Genomic DNA, 21912 nt, shown 5'->3' on the forward strand with positions numbered 1-21912 from the left:
TGTCTTCCTTCTCCAGGTCATTCAAAGCAGACCGCTTGTGTTGTGAACTAAGATCGCATTTTTTCTTCTCCAATGTTTCTAATTCGACACAAAGACGTTAGAATTTAGAGTGGCATATCTCCTTGTTTTTTATTTCCAGCAACTGTATTTCAAGGCTAACAATGTCAATTTCAAAAGGAGAAAATTTCAACCTGGTTATCGTAGCAGGATTTTTGACAAATGCTAAAGCGTCTCTGCTGTTTTCAAGTTCCTAAAACTTGCCGAGAAATGTTTCCTTAATATTTGAAATTACTGTTCTAAAATGTTGTTTATCAATAGAGGATATTTTTCTTGGCAATGCTTCAGCAGGCTCGGAAAGCGAAACAATGCTTCCTTCTCAAATCCTGACCAAAAATGGATATTTTTTCGAATGTTATTGCTTCTTCTAACATCGAAAATTTTTTCTTTCCCTTGTAATTTACGATTAAGCTAATTTAGATGAAACGCAACATCTACCCTGACATGGTTCTGGATCAACTGATCTTCTGTTAATTTTGAACAGTTAACGTCTCTCTCAAGGAGAAACGCATTAACTTTTGGGAAAGGGGACGTGACATGTTTTAAAACGTCCCCTCTTGATAACCAACGTACCTTGGTATGAAGCAAAAGTTCAGCGTACTCACTCTCCATTTCAAAGAAGAATTATTTAAATTGGCGATGATTAAAAGCTTTAGCTGAAACGGAGTTGATTATGGTAATCATTAATTCCATAAATTTACAAATTTCTTCCGGAAATATTTGCGCACGAAGCGCTTCTTGATGAATGATATAATGGTAAGCAAATATATCGTGATTAGTAGTAGTAGTAGTAGTAGTAGACAGGTTTAATAGCAAAAACTTGACAGCTATCGCTGATTTGTGTTTCTTTACAGCATATACAAAATCAAACTACACTTGTAAATATAAATCAAACTATACATATTAACTCTTATTATACATTTTGACGAAAACCGGGACGAAAGAATTACCATATCGGTTTGTTCTTGCTTTAACGGGAACTAACTTATCTTGCTTTCTCGTTCTTGATGGTAGAGGTTGATCAGGTAGAATGTCACGGTGCTGAGATTTAGAAAGCAAGAACTTTCCAAAAGTTCATTATCAGAGTTTCGTACCGGTTTTGGAGTGACGGTAGTCGTAGCACCTCCAGAGCCTTTTCGTTGGGGATGTCACGGCGGCCCAAGATGATCGATGCCGCTCGCTTCTGAACCGATTCAAGCTCCTGACAAAGATACACTAATTTTCTCTTCAAAATAGCAACAGACCCTTTTTCTTACGCCGATCATACTTTTGGCCCCATCTGTTGAAATCAACACAATTTTATCAAAGGGGAATATGATGCTTATCCATACACTCAATTACAACACTTGCGACAACTCACAGGTTTGACCTTTGAGTGGTAACAAAGGTCAAGTTCTTCTTTAGGGCGTGAATGAGGCATAAATCTTACAAAAAATGAAACCTTTGCTGTATCATTTATGTCGCATAACTTGTCAGCTGCTATTGATAAATTCGAAACCAATTTCATATCTTTGATATGCTGTGTGTTTATTTTCGAACAAATGTAATTGTTCTATCTTTAATGGTTTTGAAAGACATAGGTAACTTTTTAATTCTTTTCAAAATATGTGCTTTGTTCTTAAAATTATTTTACTGAATAAAAAAAATTATACATGTTCAAGATCTATAGAAGAATTCAATTTATTAAAATAACATGCAAATTTTCCTTACCAAGTTTTCTTTTATGAAAATATTATTGCACCTTCTGTGGATATTTGTACCAGAGCCACACTTAAGGTACCAAAGAGCCACATGCAGCTCCGGAGCCATACTTTGCCGACCACTGTCATAGGATATTGCACTGAAGAACTACGACTAGTGGTTTTTAGTGTGATTTTTTTTTTAAACCTTCCCATTGTTATTTTTCTGTAGAAAAAGCTGTGGATAATGTTGCAATTTTATTAACTCTTTTAATTCTTAGCTCATTTTACTCAACTCGCTAACTTACTTCTACTTTTATCACATGGTTCTGTTAAATTGTCAACCGCTTTTCACCACTTCCGACTGTCCAATTACTTCTGAACTTTATCAGTACATGCACTTCCAACGACAATGCAATAATATTACACCGAAACCCCCTTTTTTTTACTTCCCCTTGTATAAATAAAACAGAGCACAGCAAAAAGTAGAAAACGAACGCTATTGTACAAGTCTTGGTAGCGCAGCGGTAAGAGTACTTGCCTGTGTGTGTTGTAACTTAGATTGGAATCTTAAATAAGACAAGTTTCTATCTTAGAGAAGACTAAAAGGTTTTTAGTCTTAGAGAAAAAAAAAATGAAAGCTCTTTTTCAAAATGGAATGAAAAGTAAAATATAATTTTTTATTCTCGAGGTTCTATGAATATAAGTGAAATCGAAGGGCATAAAACGGGTTGGGCTTTACATAACTGAATCTTTTTAACTCGTTTTTCTCAACTCATCGACTTTTTTTCATTTATACATTTGTAACTTCGATCAGTATAATAATTATCTTATGTAAAGCTAAATCCGTTGTTCGCCCTCGTTTTCACTTATGTTCATTAGGTTCTTGATATTTTTTTTCTACTTTTTAGTCTATTCTTAAAACGAGTTTTTAGATTTGTTCACATTATTATTTAATTTTTTTTTTTTTATAGTGAACGCAACAGTTAGAATAACTACTATTGGGTCAAAGACATCCCTTTTTAAAAGTCAAAGGTAACATCTGCACGCTAATGGCAAAGCCGGAAAAAATAGGACGGATTTTGGGGACATCTAACTTAGGAATTGCTAAAGAACAAAAAGAGTTGCCGAAAAGCTTCCCATTTTCAGAATCTTCCTGTTTTCGGGAATTTTGTGAATTTTTCTAAAATATGTAAATGTCAAAATATTTGAAAAGCTGTTGAGTTTTTGGACTGGTTTTATTCGTAGGGCTTTTGTGTAGAAACTGTATTTTAGATAAAAATGAAAATTTTCTAAACTATAAAAAAAAAATGCTTAGAGTGGCTTGTAATACTAGAGTTTGCGAAACCTGGCCTCGTAACATGTAGTTCATACAAATATTCAGACTACGAATGTGAAGATGCCACATATTGTCAAGAACAGTAATCACTTTTATTTTGCTCCCGCTGTTGTTGGTGACGAAGTATTGTTGTACCACCGGCCCCTTTGATCTTTTCGGGGATTTGAAAACTATTCCCCGTAGTTAAACACAAGTACGAGCATCGTTACAATACGTCTGCACATGTTTTGACGAATTATTGATGGGTTTCCCCTAAGAGAGTATGAGGAACCGCGTCCACCACAGATCATTCACAATACAGATCTTTTCTCAAACTCATTGATCGCTCTCGAATCAAACTTCTCCTTTGGTTTAGTCCTAGAAAAAGTCAGAGTGTGAAGGGGGACCATTCTGCGTGAATATAAGCGTTACAGTGCAAATCAATAGGCAAAATTTAGTCCATGAGAAGGTTCAAGTATTGTGGTAGGTGATAGCATATGGATTCATCAACACTCAATGAACTGTATTGAGCATACCTGTGCTTATCTCGAATCCCGAAGGTGATCATTTGTAACGACTCTGCCCAGGACGCAACTTTAAGTAGGCTACTTCTTTTCAGCTACTAGGTGATAGCATATGGATCCATCAACACTCAATGAACTGTATTGAGCATACCTGTGCTTATCTCGAATCCCGAAGGTGATCATTTGTAACGACTCTGCCCAGGACGCAACTTTAAGTAGGCCTTGTCTTTTCAGCCACTATGAAAAACATTCAACTGATAAGATTTGACTTGTTTATTGAATTGGGTTTGTGTTCCGCAAGAACGATTTGGCTGCTATTATTGCTGGTACCAACTCATCGCCGTGGTAAGCCCATCAAAGGCTGACATACTAGCTAACAGAACCTCAAATCCGGATCAGATTCATTTTTGATGAAAAATATTCGTTTCGAAGAAATTCATTAAGGAGATTATCAAAAAGTGGCTTTAAGATTTGCCTCCTCGTAAGTTCTATGAGGAATCATTTATTTTATTTTTTAAAGTTAGATTTTTTTTGGATGACTACATCTTTAAAACTTAGAGTATAAGGATTCTATTTCATAAAAACCCAAGCAGAAGGATCACAACCTATACTTAGGCCTATATTTTATTTCTTGGAAGAAAGTTGCCCTGAAAAAGATTTTGCTGTGCTCGCTGTAATACATATGAAGGTTATGCTCAGACGAGTTTGCCCCCCCCTCCCCCTGAATTTTTAGTAAAAAGTAACAGAATGCACATAAACAGATTTTGATGGATTTTGTAACTTCTCTTTATCACCACCACCCGTGACAAAATACCCTCCCCCGAATAATAATCCTGAGATTTGCCTTTCGTTATAAACCTCCCCACCTCCTTTCCTAAACAGTACTAATAATACAGTTTGTTTACGACTGTATATTAACATTCGAAATTATTTAGTTTGAAACAAGCTCTTGTTCACAAGCCATTTCCAAAGTTCGCAGTTGCTTCAGTGTTAAAATGTATATAAATGAACTTTATATAAAAACAATGCTATCCGATACTGAAAATTAGTGAATGGGGGGAAGGGAGGCTCTAGAATTTCTCCGAAGTAAAGGTGGTTAAAAGCATCAGAAAAATACCTTTCCGACTTAATGTCTACATTCTTGCAGATGTAAATATGTTTATTCTAAGATTTTTAGCATCGGAGGTGGTCTTTTGAGGAATCTTTTATTTATATGCTTATTTTATTCATATGCTTTCCATTTTACTTTCTTGCTACTCCTGTTTGCCTCCCTTAGATTCGTTTAGCTTTATGGCTTAAGTTGTTTGCTTTTTGCTTTTCCTTCTATTGTAGTCGATCATTGTTGCACTTGTAGTTAATTGTTTTTACAGTTGCGCTTGAGCTTCCACTGTCTGATCTTATTATTCTTTTTTGGATTTAATGCTGTTTTGTGCGTCTTTAGTCTCTGAAAGCCAACCCCCAAAAAGTAACTTTAATTCGGCTTACTCTTGCTTGTTTTGGTTGCTTAATCGCTTAAAGATGTTGACACTCGGGTTTAGGATCTTAAAAATCTATTTAATGTTATAAATAGTTAACCTAGCTATAGAAAAATTGTAAAACGAATGACGTCTAGCTTCACTACTTTTTTAGTTATCAGTGGGTTCGGTCATTATTATGCTGTATTCTGGAAGATTTGCGGTGCAACCAATTCTTAAAGATGTTCTGTTAGTCCTTAGGCATTTCTGACCGTAATTGTGGTCAGCTCGTATGATTTAAAGCAATTTTCCATGGGCAACATTCGCTCATGAAATACTAAATTTCCAGTGGGTTTATACTTTCTCTAAGCAAAAATGGTGTTAACTCTCAAATACATATGAGGCTAGCACTTATACTCTAACTCTGGTGACAGGCATAATATGTTCTCTGTAACTCAACTCAGCACACCAATGCTTAATTTCCATTTTTGGTAATGTGCTAGCAAGAGCGAGGGCCAAAGTAAGGGTCGAAAGCCCAATTAACTGCCTAAGTGAAGCGATGGCACATTTATTCGTTAAGATTGGAGCTCCGAGCTCCTGACCGTTGTGTTCGGAAGAACCAACATAGCTTACGGTAACTATGCTCTTTTGCAAGTATATTCAAAATCAAAGGAATGTACAATAGAGGGCAACAATGAATATCCATCGACCTTCTTAAAAGAAAGAAATTGGGAATAAAGTGGATAAAAAAACTAGGTATTTTTTTCGCTGAAGATCTAGTTATTGTTTTTCTCACTGACTATAGTGAATAAGACAGCTTTCGTGGTAAAAAGCAAGATAATCAGTAGCATTAGGACATAATGAATGCTTAATGCGCTAAAGTTTACACCTTGGCGAACCAGCATCTCAGACCGACTTTAATATGGGAGTCCGAGTAGTTATATAAGATTGTGGCTGAAACGTTTCATTACGCTTAACTTACGAATTATTGAAAAAGAAGGCACTTCGTGTTGCCTCTTAGCCAGTATTTGTGAACATAGGGATGTACGTTAGAATTTGGAGGTCATTTTGCATATTTTTGGCTTTCTCGAAGTGAACAGAGAAGTTAATATTTGAGTAATACGATTATACTCGTACATTACCACCATAGGGGTATCACGATTTCGTAGATTAGCACTCGTAGGTTTTGTATTATAAATAGATTAGTAGGCGGGGCTTGGAGCCTGGTCTATAAACGTTGGGAGCCACAGCTTTAAGTTCCTCAGTTGACTAGTCAGGGGTTGAGATCATGCAAGAAGTGCTTAATTCGAAATCAGGAAAACTGGACATAGTATGCTATTGAGCACTTGCATAACTTAGCTATATTTGTGTATGTGAGTTCACGTTAACCTTTTATCTTTCAAATTGACTAACATGAGGTGCGCTATATTCAAAGGTAAACCGAGGCTAGATCTGTAAGGGGGTGGGGCATCATGATATTTTTTTCTGAAAAGAGAATCTGATGCTTCAAAATATACTGTATTTTTGGGTTAGTTCCCAGGTTTTCGCCTACTATTACTGTTTTTTTTTCAAAGCTTGAAGCTGGAAGATCATTTTGAGTGAAATTAGCCCCCTCTCCCTGTGATTTTATGCCGCAGTGAGTGTTATTTTTGCCTTTTATGTTTTACAGATCACCGTCCTCACGTTCCTGAACGTGGTGTTCTTGAGAGACGACAGTCAACATCAGAAGTGCATGCAGAGAATGCCCCCGTGGAATATTTCTTTGCATCAGATGCTTCAGCTGTCATTGAGCATACCAACAGGGTTATGTATCTTCAGGTATATACACCTTTTTATTCAGATTTTTTTTATTATTGTGTTGTTTGAAGAAGGAGGAGGGTTGGGAGTGGAGAGAATTTTTAGAAAGACCTGTGATTGCAGTGATCATAATTTATGTTATAGAATTTCACAATTTCAATACTTCGGCTAATTTATGACAGAAAATGGCAAGTATCACACAATGTATTTCGAGATGATAAATATTAATTATCACCGCTTTATTTGGCCCACTTGATCTGTTGGGATTAGGCTTGAGAGTTCTTGATTTTTATTTAATTTGTTAGATAGTGTTGTACCTATATTAGAGATCGCAAGTATCAAAAAAGAATATGAAAATAATTTCATAAATTAATTCCCCTCTCTATGCATTTTCCTCCTAGATCTCTGTCTCTCCCCCTCTATATAGTCTTCTGATATCTATATAGTCTTCTGATAAGCGTATATACTTTAGTAAGATCAAACAGTTCGTAAGGAGCGACGCGGCTCAATAGTAACCAAAACTCCAAAAAATCGATACCAAGATTTTGATACCAATAGCTACATCAAAAGAATCGCATTTTAATGCTGATTTTAAATATATAAGTTTCATCAAGTTTAGTCTTACCCATCAAAAGTTACGAGCCTGAGAAAATTTGCCTTGTTTTAGAAAATAGGAGGAAACACATCCTAAAAATCATAGAATCTTAACGAAAATAACACCATTAGATTCAGCGTATCAGAGAACCCTAACGTAGAAGTTTCAAGCTCCTATCTACAAAAATGTGGAATTTTGTATTTTTTTGCCAGAAGGCAGCTCACGGATGCGTGTTTATTTGTTTGTTTGTTTTATTTTGTTTTTTTCCCCAGGGGTGATCGTATCGATCCAGTGGTCCTAGAATGATGCGAGAGGGCTTATTCTAACGGAAATGAAAAGTTCTAGTGCCCTTTTTAAGTGACCAAAAAATTGGAGGGCACCTAGGCCCCCTCCCACGCTAATTATTTTCCCAAAGTCAACGGATCAAAATTCTGGGATAGCCATTTTATTCAGCGTAGTCAAAAAACCTTATAACTAGGTCTTTGGGGACCACTTATTCCCCCACAGTCCCCTTGGGAGGGGCTACAAGTTACAAACTTTGACCAGTGCTTGCATATAGTAATGGTTATTGCGAAGTGTACAGACGTTTTCAGGGGGATTTTTGTTTGGGGGGAGGAGTTGAGAAGAGGGGGATATGTTTGGGGAACTTTCCATCGAAGAACTTGTCATGGGGAAGAAAATCTCCATGAAGGGAGCGCAGGACTTTCTAAAATTATTAAAAAAAAACACAATGAAAAAATAAATATGAAAAAGTTTTTTCAACTGGAAGTAAGGACCACCAATAAAACTTAAAACAAACAGAAATTATTACGCATATGAGGGGTTCACCTCCTCCTAATACCTCGCTCTTTACGCTAAAGTATTTTTAGTAATTTCAACTATTTATTCTACGGCCTTTGTGATTCAGGGGTCATTCTTAAGGAATTGGGACAAAATTTAAGCTTTAGTGTAAAGAGCGAGGTACTGACGAGGGGTTGAACTCCCTCACATATGTAATAAAAACATGAGAATACAAAAGTTCGTTACGTAAGCTAATTTATAAGTTACGTATATCTTTTACTAACAAAAACATTCGCAAAAAATTAAAAGTTCTAGTTTCCTTTTTAAGTTAAAAAATCGGAGGGTAACTAGGCTTCCTCCCCCATTCCTTTTTTTCTCAAAATCATTCGATCAAAACTATGAGAAAGCCATTTAGCCAAAAAAAAAAAAAAAAAAAAAAAAAAAAAAAAAAAAAAAAAAAAAAAAAAAAAAAAAAAAAAAAAAAAAAAAAAAAAAATGCAAATTTGGTTTTAATCATTCCTCTGCGGAGATCCAAAATCAAAACATGCATTGATTCAAAAACGTTCAGAAATTAAATAATAAAAAAAAACAATTTTTTTTTAACTGAAAGTAAGGAGCGACATTAAAACTTAAAACGAACAGAAATTACTTCGTATATGAAAGGGGCTGCTTCCTCATCAACGTACTGCTCTTTACGCTAAAGTTTTTTACTGTTTTAAAAAGTAGAGTTGAGAGAAAGAGCCAAACTTTAGCATAAAGAGTAGGACGTTGATGAGGAAGCAGCCCCTTTCATATACGAAGTAATTTCTGTTCGTTTTAAGTTTTAATGTCGCTCCTTACTTTCAGTTAAAAAAACTTTTTTTTTATTTAACATCTCCTAAAAATAAACATTAATGCTGCCATGAAGCTGTTGCGTGGATTTTGACAGTTCTCTCTGCCACCACTTGAAAGTCTGGGAAATTGCTCTGCGTATAACCCAAAATTAATAACGTAGGCTGCTTTCTTTTTTAATTTTCTCCTATTGTTTTATATGGACTAAATCAATTTGGCTTCTGGACAGCTCTTGCATATTGATTCTAAGAATTCACTGGTGTGACCGATAAGGTTCATTTGCTTTTCTTTAAGATCATTTATTTAATTAATTTACTTTTATTTACAAATTAGATAAAAAGAATTGTACCTCCGCGGCGCTTCTATTATGTTATAAAAAGCAAATGAAAATATTGGATTTATTGCGATGTTATAATTGTTAAAACAGCGAAATATTATCGTTAGATTTGGTTAATTAATTTGATTTTATTCATTCAATTTTGTTTATAAACTAAAGGAAAGCACCGTCGTAGTGATTTTATTAAACTGGAAATCGCCAATGAAAATACTGGAATTATAATCTTGGATAATTTACTCCAAAAAAAATGGTGGTAAATCATTACAATATTGAGTAAATGGAAAAAGAAATAAAGAAAAAGAAGCTTTAAAGTTTCGATGTGGAACTTGCTTAAAATTGGATTTTCTTAAAATACGTCTTTTTAACTTACAATATTCGATCTTTTCTAAGGGGCTGTTTGCTGTTAAGAAGTGAGATGATTGACTTTTTGACTGTCCCCTTATGTGTGAGAAATATGTTTCAATTAGCTTTTTTTTTTGACTAGATTTAAATTTAATCACTCAAGGTTAGACTTAATTTCTACTTTAGTATTTTCCGCCTTTCTGTTCTATAATAGAATAGCTTTTCTACATTTCTATGGGGAAACACTTTCTAAAACCAATTGGCTTTATGTGATATCAAAATGCTTAATTTGTTTATTTTTGTCCTTCGTGTGGAGGTTCTAAGTGTATATCACTTGATGTGTGAATCCAATAGTGTCTCAAAGAAAGAGGGTAGTGCCGCAAAGGAAGTTCGTAGATTGCGTGAGTTTTAAGAATATGACATTATTAAGTTTGCCCTAACTGAGTTTCGTACCTCTTCTCTACTTTTAGTAGAGAAGAGTTTGAATGTGCGTTAGAGTTCTAGATTGTGTCAACATCTTTATTTTTGGTTTTGCAGAATGAAGAAAATATGACCTAAAAAATTAGATCGTTCCATTCTATGCCTGCTTTGGATGTTTGAAGCTAGACAGGCAGGTCTGAAAGGCCTATCCGCAATGATATTTTACTAATACCAAGATTCAGCTTAGGCTCAGCCACATTAGGGCTAATTTTAGCCAATCAGAATTTTACTTGTAATTTTTAGGCCAATCAGAAAAATCGAACTGAAAATCAAATTGGCTCAAATCAGCACAAACTAAAACCCGGTATTAGTAAAATCTCATTATTAATGGGCTTTAGTGAAATCTGCCAATATACTTCAGTGTAATCATATTGGATTGGTTTTATTCTAGATTTAACACTCTTGTATGCTTTTTAATAGCTGTATGTTTTCAATGGTTTATAAATGAAAAAAGACGAGGGATAAATTTTAGTTGGTTTATAAGTGATAATTTTCGATCTGGCACTTTCGTTTGTTTTTCGAATTCAAGCTATTTTGACGAAGAAAAACTAAAAAGATAATAAATATGACGTTACTTTCAGAGGTTGCAGTTCAATGTTTGAGATTCAATACGAATCCATTATCTTTTCCAAGAACCAGGGCTATTTGAATAAGTCTGACATAAGTTGACTTAGAATTTAAAAATGATTTTATAATACACTTGTCGTGTAAACACACAAGCGGCTTCATTGTCAGTGAAAAACTCCCTGAGAAAATTTATAAAATCATTTTATTGTCACCACGATTGGATTTAGTAACTTGAGATTAAGCTGATTTTTAAAGTTAGTAGGAAATGAAGGATACATGACAGCCAGATGCTCTTCTAAACAAAGCCGTAATCATGTTGAATGACTGAGTTTTTTTACTCCCCCCTCTGTGAATGCTTTAAAGTCTCCTCCCTTCCGCATTTTATGTTCTTTTATTTAATTGTTATTCGAGTATATAATAATCCTTTAAATTCTATGTGCATGCCTTTTTATATTATTTTTTCTTCTCTTTTTCGTAAAGCTGAGAACGACTTTGTGGAAGTCTTTGCCTAAATACTTGCCGTGTCTTTAGTTTGTCTGTTTGTTTTTTTTTTCCGCTGCCTTTAAAGTTTCTCTCTCTTCTCTCCTCATAGCTTCTCTTTTAATGCTCGCTATTAATCAACTTTTTATTCGTTTTGTTTGTATTTGTTGAAGAATTACTTGTCGAACAGAATATTTTAAATTCTATATGATCAGAGACCGGGCGAATCAGCGGTAACAATATCACATTTTTTGGTTAGTTTTTTGCTTTCTTTAGATATAAATGGTAGTAAAAATCATAGTTCCAGATGAACATAACAAGGAAAATGGTTTTCTATTTATAGAAAAACAATCCATCAGTAGTTGGCTATTTTAGATAAAAATAATGATAAAAATACCAATTTTAGATAAAATTGATGAGAAAATTATTTTTCATTTTATGAAATTAATAAAAATTGAAGCATTTTGTTTTTGGGTAAAAATAGTAGGTTCAGATTGTATGGCCCTGTTCTCGCAGAGTCGCTTGATCTCAGGTCCTTCGCTTCTAATGGAGATCATCATTATCATCTTTAGTTATCATTATCATCAATACATCAATACAGTACAATCTTTACCATCTGATGTTTATAACCAAATTTAATATAACTTTAACTTTTACTCTCATAACTTGCATAAGACTGAAAGCTGATTCGCAAAGCTAATTGAATCCAAGCATAAAAAAAGGAATTTTGGACATTCACCGGTGAATTTCGACATGAACCAGATTTCGGATATTCACGGTAACATATGTACAGGATGTTAGAAAAAAAAAGAAGAAAACATCCCCAGTCCTATAATACGAAAGGAGAGCATCGTCACCACGGTACTATAGCAATTACTTATTATAAATAAATACATTTTGTGGCCATACTAGCTTGGCTATACCAGAAGTTCGACAAAGAAAAATCAGACAGGAAAAAATCAAAAAACCAAACAAGGGTGATTTTCAGCTAGTGAAAAAAAACACTCTCGTTTTGGTTTTTGAATTGTGTTTTTCTTCCTTTTCTTTATATTTGTCGAAGAATTACTTATTGAATAGAATATTTTAAGTTTTATATGTTCAAAGATCTGGTGAGTGAGCGGTAGGTAATAATATCGCTTTTCTTGGTTAATTTTTTGATTTCTTTAGATATAAATGGTTGTAACAACATAGTTCCAGACGAACTTAATAAGGAAAATTATTCTCCATTTTTAGAAAAACAATAGAAACTACACTATTGAAGTTCTTTAGTTGGCTATTTTAGATAAAAAAAGAAGTAATAATAAAAATGCTAATTTCCGATAAAATTGATAAGAAGAATATTTTTCATTTTAGAAAATTAATAAATATTTAAGTATTTTGCTTTTTCGGATAAAAATAGTATTTCAATATGTAAGACTACACTTTCATAATTTTGAAACAACCGAGAAAACAAATCTTTGGAAGTCACAGTGTCCAAGAATAAATATTTCTAAGATGGAAGAGGGGAAAAAGAATATTTTTACTTTGATGTCCTTGGTACTTTGAGAAATAATGCGATTGACTTGCGAAAATGTCTTACATTTATTACTTTCTATTAAAATCACATTTATAATTAGGTTTATTATATTTATGTTTATATATTTACAGTTATTGCACTTGATGGTAAGATTATTTGTATTTATTACAATATATTACACACGGTTATTAAATTTATATACATATTACCTTTATTTAATTATATTTACTATTATACTAAATTATCGTAAATTAAATGAAGCTCTCGCCAGATGATTCTCGCCAGGTCAAGGTTGTATGACACCATTGGCACGTAGTTGCTTGATATCAGGTCCTTTGTTTCTAATGGAGATTGTCAGGTTAGGTTAGTTTAGCTAACCTAACCAATATACTGTGGTAGCTATTTATTAAAGATGACGGCATATTATCATTAAAAATATGGTTGTTCGGCGATAAAATGTGGCTTCTGCAGACTAAAGATTGGCTTTTATTGTATAAATAATACCATTAGCCATTAAAGACAGAGCACACAAACAAAACGTAAAATTTGGGTGGTGTTTGCTTTCCTATTGCTGGACGTTGTTAACGGAGAAGCCTGGATCAGAACGCAAAGTATTTTGAATTAAGACGTTGAAAAGTATTTAAACAATGTCTAGATGGTGTTAAATTTTAAATTAAAATTGGTCTAACAAACGCTTTTCTAAGACATTTAGAGCGAGTTAACTTGAAATTTGAGATAGCCTGTCTACTTGCACGTACGTTGGGAGTTCGTCAGGGGAGGGGGTAGTAAATACGGCATATTTTATTTGATAATTTGAATGAATAGTGCCCTAAACTGGGAAAATTCAGAATTTTATTGTGCTGGATGCCCTAGAGGCTCCCTCTTGCATATATCCTTGTCTGTCTGTATATTTTCATCCGATTCCATAAACCTGAAAATTTTTCTTTTGCGTACTCAATTGCAGTTATACTAGTGAAAGCCCCCCAAGTAGTTGCTCCTCAACGGTCTTGTGCTGTATTTTTTAGATGTAATTTAAGGTACGTTGGTTTCTTCGGGCCAATTATGGCTGCAAGAACTGTTGATCACTGATCAAGGAGTTCATACCTCACTTGGTTTTCGCTTTTAAACCCCCCCCCCCCCCGGGTTTTCATTTATTTATTTTTTCTTGTAAAAAATTTATTCTGCCTATTGTTACAGCTAGACTTAAGTTACATTGACCCTAAATGGCAGGAAAAAACCTCATTGATAATTAAAAGAACTGGAATTACAACGTTGTTTAATTTTCTTGCAGGATGATGACGTGGCAGTTGTTCATAACGGTGCTTTAAGCATCCACAGGTTGAAACGTGGATTGGATGACACCCATGCTAGAGAAATCACAACCCTTAAAATGGAAATTCAGCAAATTATGAAGGGTAGGGGTTTTTTAAGACACAACTCTGTTTACTTTAAGTTATTTATAAGAAATTTTCGGAGATGCAACGGTTTCCATAATTGTTTATGCAAGGTTTTGAGAGAATATCTTTATAGAAACTTTGTCCTTATACCCAATCAAATGAAGTCTTTCGATGAGCTGCAATCGCAGAAAATTTAAATTTTGGTAATCGTGACGCTTATTTTTCATTAATGAATATTAATCTCTGTTTTTGTTGGTTCTCTGTTTTTATTTGTCGCTGTTTTTATATGTCTCTGTTCTTATTTGTTCTGACCTTGCAGCATTTATCTTATTGTTGAAGGTTAATGTTTTTGGATTTCCTCCTTTTAAAACGTTCTTTTTTAGTGAGCATCACTGTTGGTCTTGCGCAGTGTTTTTTCCATCTGGAAATGTCTCTAAATGCTTCGGAAAATTCGGGGAAATATCAGTAAAATAGCAATAGAAGTACTTCTGTTATTTGCCAAGTTTTGTGTCTTTGGAATCGAATTGTTGGAAATTTTTGAAAGATTTTCAACAAATTTCTTTAAAAAAAAATGTTTTGGCTGTTGTGTGGTAAACTAATTAACATTTTTGTAGACTTGGTCTCTTTAACAGAGGTACCAATTTCCTGATTCTCTGCCTTTGACCAGGAAAATGTGTGGCTGGGGACAAATTATCCCACCGTTCCAGTGTTTTCTTCCCAGATTTCTCTAAGTACCCATTTGGAGCTGGGTCTAAATTGGCTGGACTTTCAGAGTCATACCAATGACTCCCTTCCACAGGAACACCAGGTGTTGAACTCCTGTCTTTATGGACAAAGGATTTCAAGTCTAGCGCGCTAACCACTTGGCTAGGACGACTGGTGTAGTAACCTGTACCAAACATAAAGCTTGGCTTTTTCCTTTTTCTTTTTTGTCCTCGTATGTCAGATCTGCCTTAAAATGTTTTCTCTCCGGTCTACGGAGGATAAAGGTTTTTTTTTTGCCTTTGAATTGTTAGCTAACAAAAATTGTTTGCTAACACTTCACGGAAACGTGCTGAATGTGTAGGATATATTTGCTCAGTAAATAATTGTTGCTTGTGGGAGATTTGCTTGTAGGAGATAATACCTCAAGTTTTGAAATAAGGCTTTAAATTTCAGGGATTGTGTGTGAGGCTAAGAGTATCTCAAAGCAATAAAAAATTGGTGGAACCATTGGTCAAGTCAGGAGAGTCGAAAAAGGTTTTATCTCCTATTTGTTGGCTAAATTTTTCTCTCCAGTTTGTCCAAAAGTTTTGTCATGATATTTTAAGAATCCTCAATTCTCTATGATTCTTATAAACACAGAAACTAGTCGTTTTGCTCTTGTTTTTTAATATTGGGCAATACAGTACCCAGATTTTTGCTGGGGGGGGGGGGTTAAACATAAAGAACTTTAAAAAACACACAAGAAATTCGTTTATATGTATTTTTTTTTACGTTTTTACGAGTTGGTCAAAATTTTCCGGGAGGGGGGTTCAACCCCCCCCCTAGATATGACCTCGAAAACTGCTAGAATATTCCATCGGTCAAAGGGTTCCCCAAGGTGATTGCCAAGAGATTTAATATTAAGTAAAGTGTGAAAATAGTTAAATTCTACGTTTTTACAAAGGATGAAGTATCTTCACTTGTTTATAGGCATCCTTATTGTTGTTGGTTGTAGTTTTAACCCCACAATTCAGAGGGCTAAACGAATCCAATATTACCAGGCAGGGAGGAACACTCAAACATGCACTTAGACCACTATATCTTAGTTTTATTGTGTGCGAAGTGCGCAAGTAAATCTCCTCACAATCGAGGGAATGGGATTATAAGATAGTTTTCCGGGGGGGCGGGGGTAAGCTGACAAAAGTTTTAATGCTCTGTGGAATTTTTTTTTTATTCACCTTGGACATGACTGAGCCATTTTTTTTTTAAATTCTATAGTCCCATATACGCATTCACTTCTAAAACTATTTTATTCTTATAACGGCTGTTTTACTACACACATTTGCCAGCTCAAATGAAAATGCTTTTAAGATTTTTCTATAACAATAAACTGTATTTTGGAGGGGGTATTGTCCATTTCTCATTTAGTGTGGTAAGTTTACTCAGGCTATTCATCGACAAAAATTTCAGGCTCTTCGTCGACAAAGTAGATATAAAACAATGTTTCTACAAAGCATTTTGGCTTGAGTAAGTTCTGTGCTCATTTTAACTTAGTTAGTTGTCTTTAATGGATCCTTCCAATTAATGTTAGCTATTAGATTTATGTAACCGTATTTTTTAGTTTTAAAATATATTTCATTGCAGGCAACTATACAACTTTTATGCAAAAGGAGATCTTTGAGCAGCCAGAGTCTGTCGTAAACACAATGAGAGGTCGAGTTTGTTTTGATGACAACACTGTTGTCCTTGGCGGTATTAAGGTATGGGAAAAAAATTGCCCAAATTGTCTAAATTGCCCTGTTTTAAAACCAACAGTATGAATTTTTTTTTTGATTTTTCTTATTCTTCTTGTGTGGATTAGTTTGGAGATACTTTTTAGTTCTAAGCTAAATACATATTTCTGTATAAAAAAGAGTAATATGAGTTATTACTAATATATTAGTAATTAATTAATAATTAATAATATTAATTATTTAATTAATTATTAATTAGTAAAAATTACTAATTATAATTAATTAATATAACTAATAATTAACTATAATTATTAGCACAATTTCTCTTGGTATCGTATGATTTAGCTTATTTTTTGTCCGTGCTTATTTTTCTCTTTTTTTTAATTTGGCACACGCTACTTACAATAATCTGACAATTCTTAATAGAGGCTCTTATTAATAAAAATTTACCATTATTTAAAGATATATACGGTTGTGCAAGTTTACACTTAGTAAATTCCTACCTTCAGATTTTACTTCCACAGATCTTGAAACTTTAAGAACATTTTACTTTTAATGACAGCATAAAATCCTAATCCTGCAGTGATGCAGTGGAATCAATTGGTCACTTAAAAAGGGGACAAGAATTTTTAATTTCTGTTGAGTGATCCCATTATCGATATTCTAGGACCGTTTGTTGGATGCGATCACTCCTGGGGAAAATAAATAAAATAAACACGCATCCGTGATTGACCAATTTGAAATATTGAAGATTGATTATAATATAACTATAATTAATTATATAACTAATAATTAATTAGTAATAATTAGTAAAAATTAATTATTCTTCTTGTGTGGATTAGTGTGGAGATACTTTCGGATAATCTGTTTACCGGATGCACGCTCCGAGCCGTGCAATGTGTTTTTAGTTTGAACTCTGGAACTCATAATATCAACCTGAGATCAATTCCACTGCATCACTGCAGGATTAGGATTTTATGCTGTCATTAAAAGAAAAATGTTCTTAAAGTTTCAAGATCTGTGGAAGTAAAATCTGAAGGTATGAATTTACTAAGTGTAAACTTGCACAACCGTATATATCTTTAAATAATAGTAAATTTTTATTAATAAGAGCCTCTATTAAGAATTGTCAGATTATTGTAAGTAGCGTGTGCCAAATTAAAAAAAAAGAGAAAAATAAGCACGGACAAAAAATAAGCTAAATCATACGATACCAAGAGAAATTGTTGCTTTCATTCGAAGATGAAGTTGATGGATCGACTAATTGCTAATGTTTGAATTGTTACAGGCGAAAAGGGTTGCCAGATTTAACGAAACGGTTTTGATCATTTATTTTGACGGTTCGACATGGCTACACTGATAACTGTGGGGTACTATCCGACAAAATAAATTTAATGCTATCTAGCATTTGGTGACATGAGGCACTTTTTTCAGTGTAGTAATAATAAAATTAATACAATTTAATTCGTGTAATCGGTATAATTAGGGTAGTAATAAGTATCTGATCTCAGTTATTAGCATAAAGTGATTACAGAGCTTGAAGAAATGCCAAGTGTCGCCACTTGCTAGATGGCATTGATAGTTCTTTTCTTTTGTCAACACTAGCGCTCGTTTCCACTTATAAGCTACCGAATCTTTTTGGGGTACTACCGTAAAAACTTCAGGATTACTAAACAACCAAAAGAAAAATATTCGAAAATCGGGGTTTTCAGTTATGGGCAGAATTAAGCACCATTGCCATTATAATGTGGTAACCATTTATTGATGATCGTTATCACGATCCCTATCAATGAGTCTACTTACGCTAGAAATGCGTAGAATTGAGAAATATTCATTTTATTTTTACGTGATAAGTTTATTTTTGCGTAATACATTATAACATACATATCTATAAATATATAAGTTAATCATCCAGATAAATCTTTCTAAATATGCAAATTTTGTATACGAATTCTTTGGATTTTTTTGTATGAATTACTTATAATTAATCGTCAGAGCAAAAAGATAAGCGGTTGTTAGGAAATTTTTAAGTAAATAAGAGTGTTTCTTCGTGTCTAAGGTGATAAATTTATTACAATTGAGCGACATGTTGTAATTTGAAAGCGTCCATTGCAGATGCAAATTTTAATAGGGATTAAAAGGCTTGTTAATAGGCATAAAGACTTCGAGAATGTATCTTATATATGAAGTAACTAATTTCATGGTAATAAAAATCCTTAATTTCATCCAATTTTATTTGCTATTAATCTCTTTCTGTCTGTGTTTCCGCCTGTCTGTTCTTAAAAGTAATGATAAAACCAAAATTGACTTCTTAAACTCTGAAGTTTGCCGCAAATTAACCCTGAAATCTAAAAATTGGAAAACACTTCCAAATTTTATGTCACTACGAATTACAACAAGCACTGGATCCTGCCAAAATCCTCCGTTTCCATCCCCTCTCAGAGGAATTCCTGTTATTGTAAAAAAAAAGAATACAACATAGTACATAATTAATTTATTGCTATGAGGATACGAGATGCGCTCGTATAATAAATATTTTTGAAATACTAAAAACCTTTTTTTTCTATGCTAAAGAAATATATTTACAGGATTACATTCCGGAAATAAGGCGCTGTAAAAGACTGATGTTAATCGGCTGCGGCACATCATACCACAGTGCTATCGCCACAAGGCAACTTTTGGAAGAACTCACTGAGCTGCCAGTAATGGTAGATCTTGCTAGCGACTTCTTGGATCGTAGCACACCCGTCTTCAGAGATGATGTCTGTTTCTTTATGTCTCAATCAGGTACTTATCCTTAGCTCCTCTTTGGAAAAGAGACATTAATAAATTTACAAAGCGAAAATATTAAATTATTAGCAGAGTTTGTTAGAACAGAAAAGCACAATATGACACAGCAAAACAAGAAAATATTTGTCTGCAGGGTTCGTTAACATGATTAAAAATGTACTTACTTTTTGAAGCTAAGAGAGGAGAGGGAGTCCCGTTTGTCTCCCATGATCGTCTCCCTTTGGCCCCATTTTCTTAGCCGAAACTTGTGAACAATAACGGATGATAATACGGTTTTAATAAAGCGATTTCCCGTTGTTTTTTACCAACAATCTTCCTATCATTTCCAAAAAGTTACTACCAATAGCACGTCTTAATAGGTATAGTGACTGTAGAAAGTTATGATTTCAAAATCTATAAATTCGAAGTTTCACTTATTTAATCTTATTGATTTGTATTTCTATCAGCAAAAGTGAATGTTGCATAAGATACTCTCTTAAAGGTAATTGAAAGTAAGGAAACAAATTTCAAATTCCAAAACATTATATGCTACACATACATATCTTGCTGTGAATTCCTAGCTTTCTTTATTGTTTGAAAAATGACCACGCTATTTAGTCTTTCGTTTGATTCTTAAATAAGCTTCTTTTTTGCTAAACTTATTGGCAGAAAATCTTCAATAATACTTCAATCACTGGAAACATACAGAAGATTTCGTTGGTAGCTCATTGTCGAATCTTTTATTTTCATTCAAGAAAACAACGTTTCTCTATTGGTGTATGTGAGTTCGCTCATCTTTGACAACGATAGCTCTGGTAAGTCAGGTGGCTTTTTTTAAATTTGTTTCTGAGAAATTAGTTTAAATTTATTTCTTCTGAGAAATTTAGTCTAAATTTATTTCTTCTTAGAAATTAGTGAGAAGAGTTCATATTAGAATGGTTTAATAGTGGTATTTTCTATGCAAATCGGTATTGTAAATCACTGTCATTAGAGGGGTTTAATATTTCTCAATTTCCTTTGTAGGTGAAATCATTCTGCTTATCTTAACGTGCTCGTTTTTACATTTACATTCGTACTTCTACGTTCGTAGGTTAAATCACCCGCACTATCGTAACATGCTTTTCCTTTTTCGAATTAAGACATTTCCATTCGATTTTTTTCTGTAAAAACGCAAGAAGGTTATCTGTAGTAACTTCGTCTCTTTCTTTATATGTAGCTTTAAATTTATCTCTAGTCCAGAAAATTTTCGCTTTTTATCTAGGAATATGATTGATAGCAGCCTGTGAAAGGTTGTTGGCTATGAAACTACATTGTTTATTACTTAGATGCCTATATTCAAGAGTTTGTTTTAATCTCCATATACTGCATATTCAAAATTCTTTTTTTTTCATTTGCAACTCGGTCTTTTGATTCAGTTACAACTTATATGATAGTTTTCCTTGGCTCTCAGAAGTTTTCAGTTTGCTTTATTATTTTTATTTTATTTTTTTTGGTCTGCTTTTACACCCCACTTTGGTTTCTATTCATTTTTAAAGTCAAGATTTTTTTTATTTCTTTGTAACTGATGTTTTTTATTTCTTTGTAAATAATTTTTTTTTGTAAATAAAAGTAAATCCTGCAAACTCTGGGATTTTGTGGTATCTGAGACCCCAAGTGACCTCTACTTGACCATAGGTGTATCCAGGACCTTTGTTGGGATAGGGGGGGGGGTGGTATTTGAACCCAGTTTGATTTTCTGAATTACAGCTATCAAACAGTTCGTGGTAACGAACTGTAGTAAGGAGCGACCCGGCTCAATAGTAACCAAAACTCTAAAAAATGGAATTTTTATACCAATAGCTACATCAAAAAAATCGCATTTTAATGCTGATTTTAAATATATAAGTTTCATCAAGTTTAGTCTTACCCATCAAAAGTTACGAGTCTGAGAAAATTTGCGTTATTTTAGAAAACAGGGGGAAACACCCCCTAAAAGTCATAGAATCTTAACGAAAATCACACCATCAGATTCAGCGTATCAAAGAACCCTACTGAAGAAGTTTCAAACTCCTATCTACAAAAGTGTGGAATTTTGTATGTTTTGCCAGAAGGCAGATCACGGATGCGTGTTTATTTGTTTGTTTGTTTTTTTGTTTTTTTTTTCAGGGGTGATCGTATCCACCCAGTTGTCCCAGAATGTTGCGAGAGTGCTCATTCTAACGGAAATGAAAAGTTCTAGTGCCCTTTTTAAGTGACCAAAAAAATTGGAGGGCACCTAGGCCCCCTCCCAAGCTAATTATTTTCCCAAAGTCAACGGATCAAAATTCTGAGATAGCCATTTTATTCAGTGTAGTCGAAAAACCTTATAAATATGTCTTTGGGGACGACTTACTCCCCCACAGTCCCCGTGGGAGGGGCTACAAGTTACAAACTTTGACTAGTGCTTACATATAGTAATGGTTATTGGGAAGTGTACAGGCGTTTCCAGGAAGATTTTTTGGTTGGAGGCAGGGGTTGAGAAGAGGAGGATATGCTGGGGGAACTTTACATTGAGGAATCTGTCATGGGGGGAGAAAATTTCCATGAAGGGAGT

The 21912-nt window shown here is 33.9% G+C and overlaps 1 protein-coding gene across 4 annotated transcripts in view; it reads left to right on the forward strand.

The window, feature by feature from the left end:
• The window catches only part of LOC136038777 (glutamine--fructose-6-phosphate aminotransferase [isomerizing] 2-like), a 70380-nt gene that overhangs the window by 39586 nt on the left and 8882 nt on the right, over positions 1-21912 (forward strand). For 2 of the 4 annotated variants that reach the window (XM_065722149.1, XM_065722151.1), the window contains 4 exons: positions 6700-6850; positions 14049-14172; positions 16483-16598; positions 19160-19358. In XM_065722149.1, the coding sequence (XP_065578221.1) occupies positions 6700-6850; positions 14049-14172; positions 16483-16598; positions 19160-19358 (590 nt within the window). The remainder of the gene's footprint in view (positions 1-6699; positions 6851-14048; positions 14173-16482; positions 16599-19159; positions 19359-21912) is intronic. The other 2 variants (XM_065722152.1, XM_065722153.1) reach the window with 1 other exon arrangement.

This window comes from Artemia franciscana, chromosome 18 (assembly GCF_032884065.1).
Source record: "Artemia franciscana chromosome 18, ASM3288406v1, whole genome shotgun sequence".
NCBI classification, from domain to species: Eukaryota; Metazoa; Arthropoda; class Branchiopoda; order Anostraca; family Artemiidae; genus Artemia; species Artemia franciscana.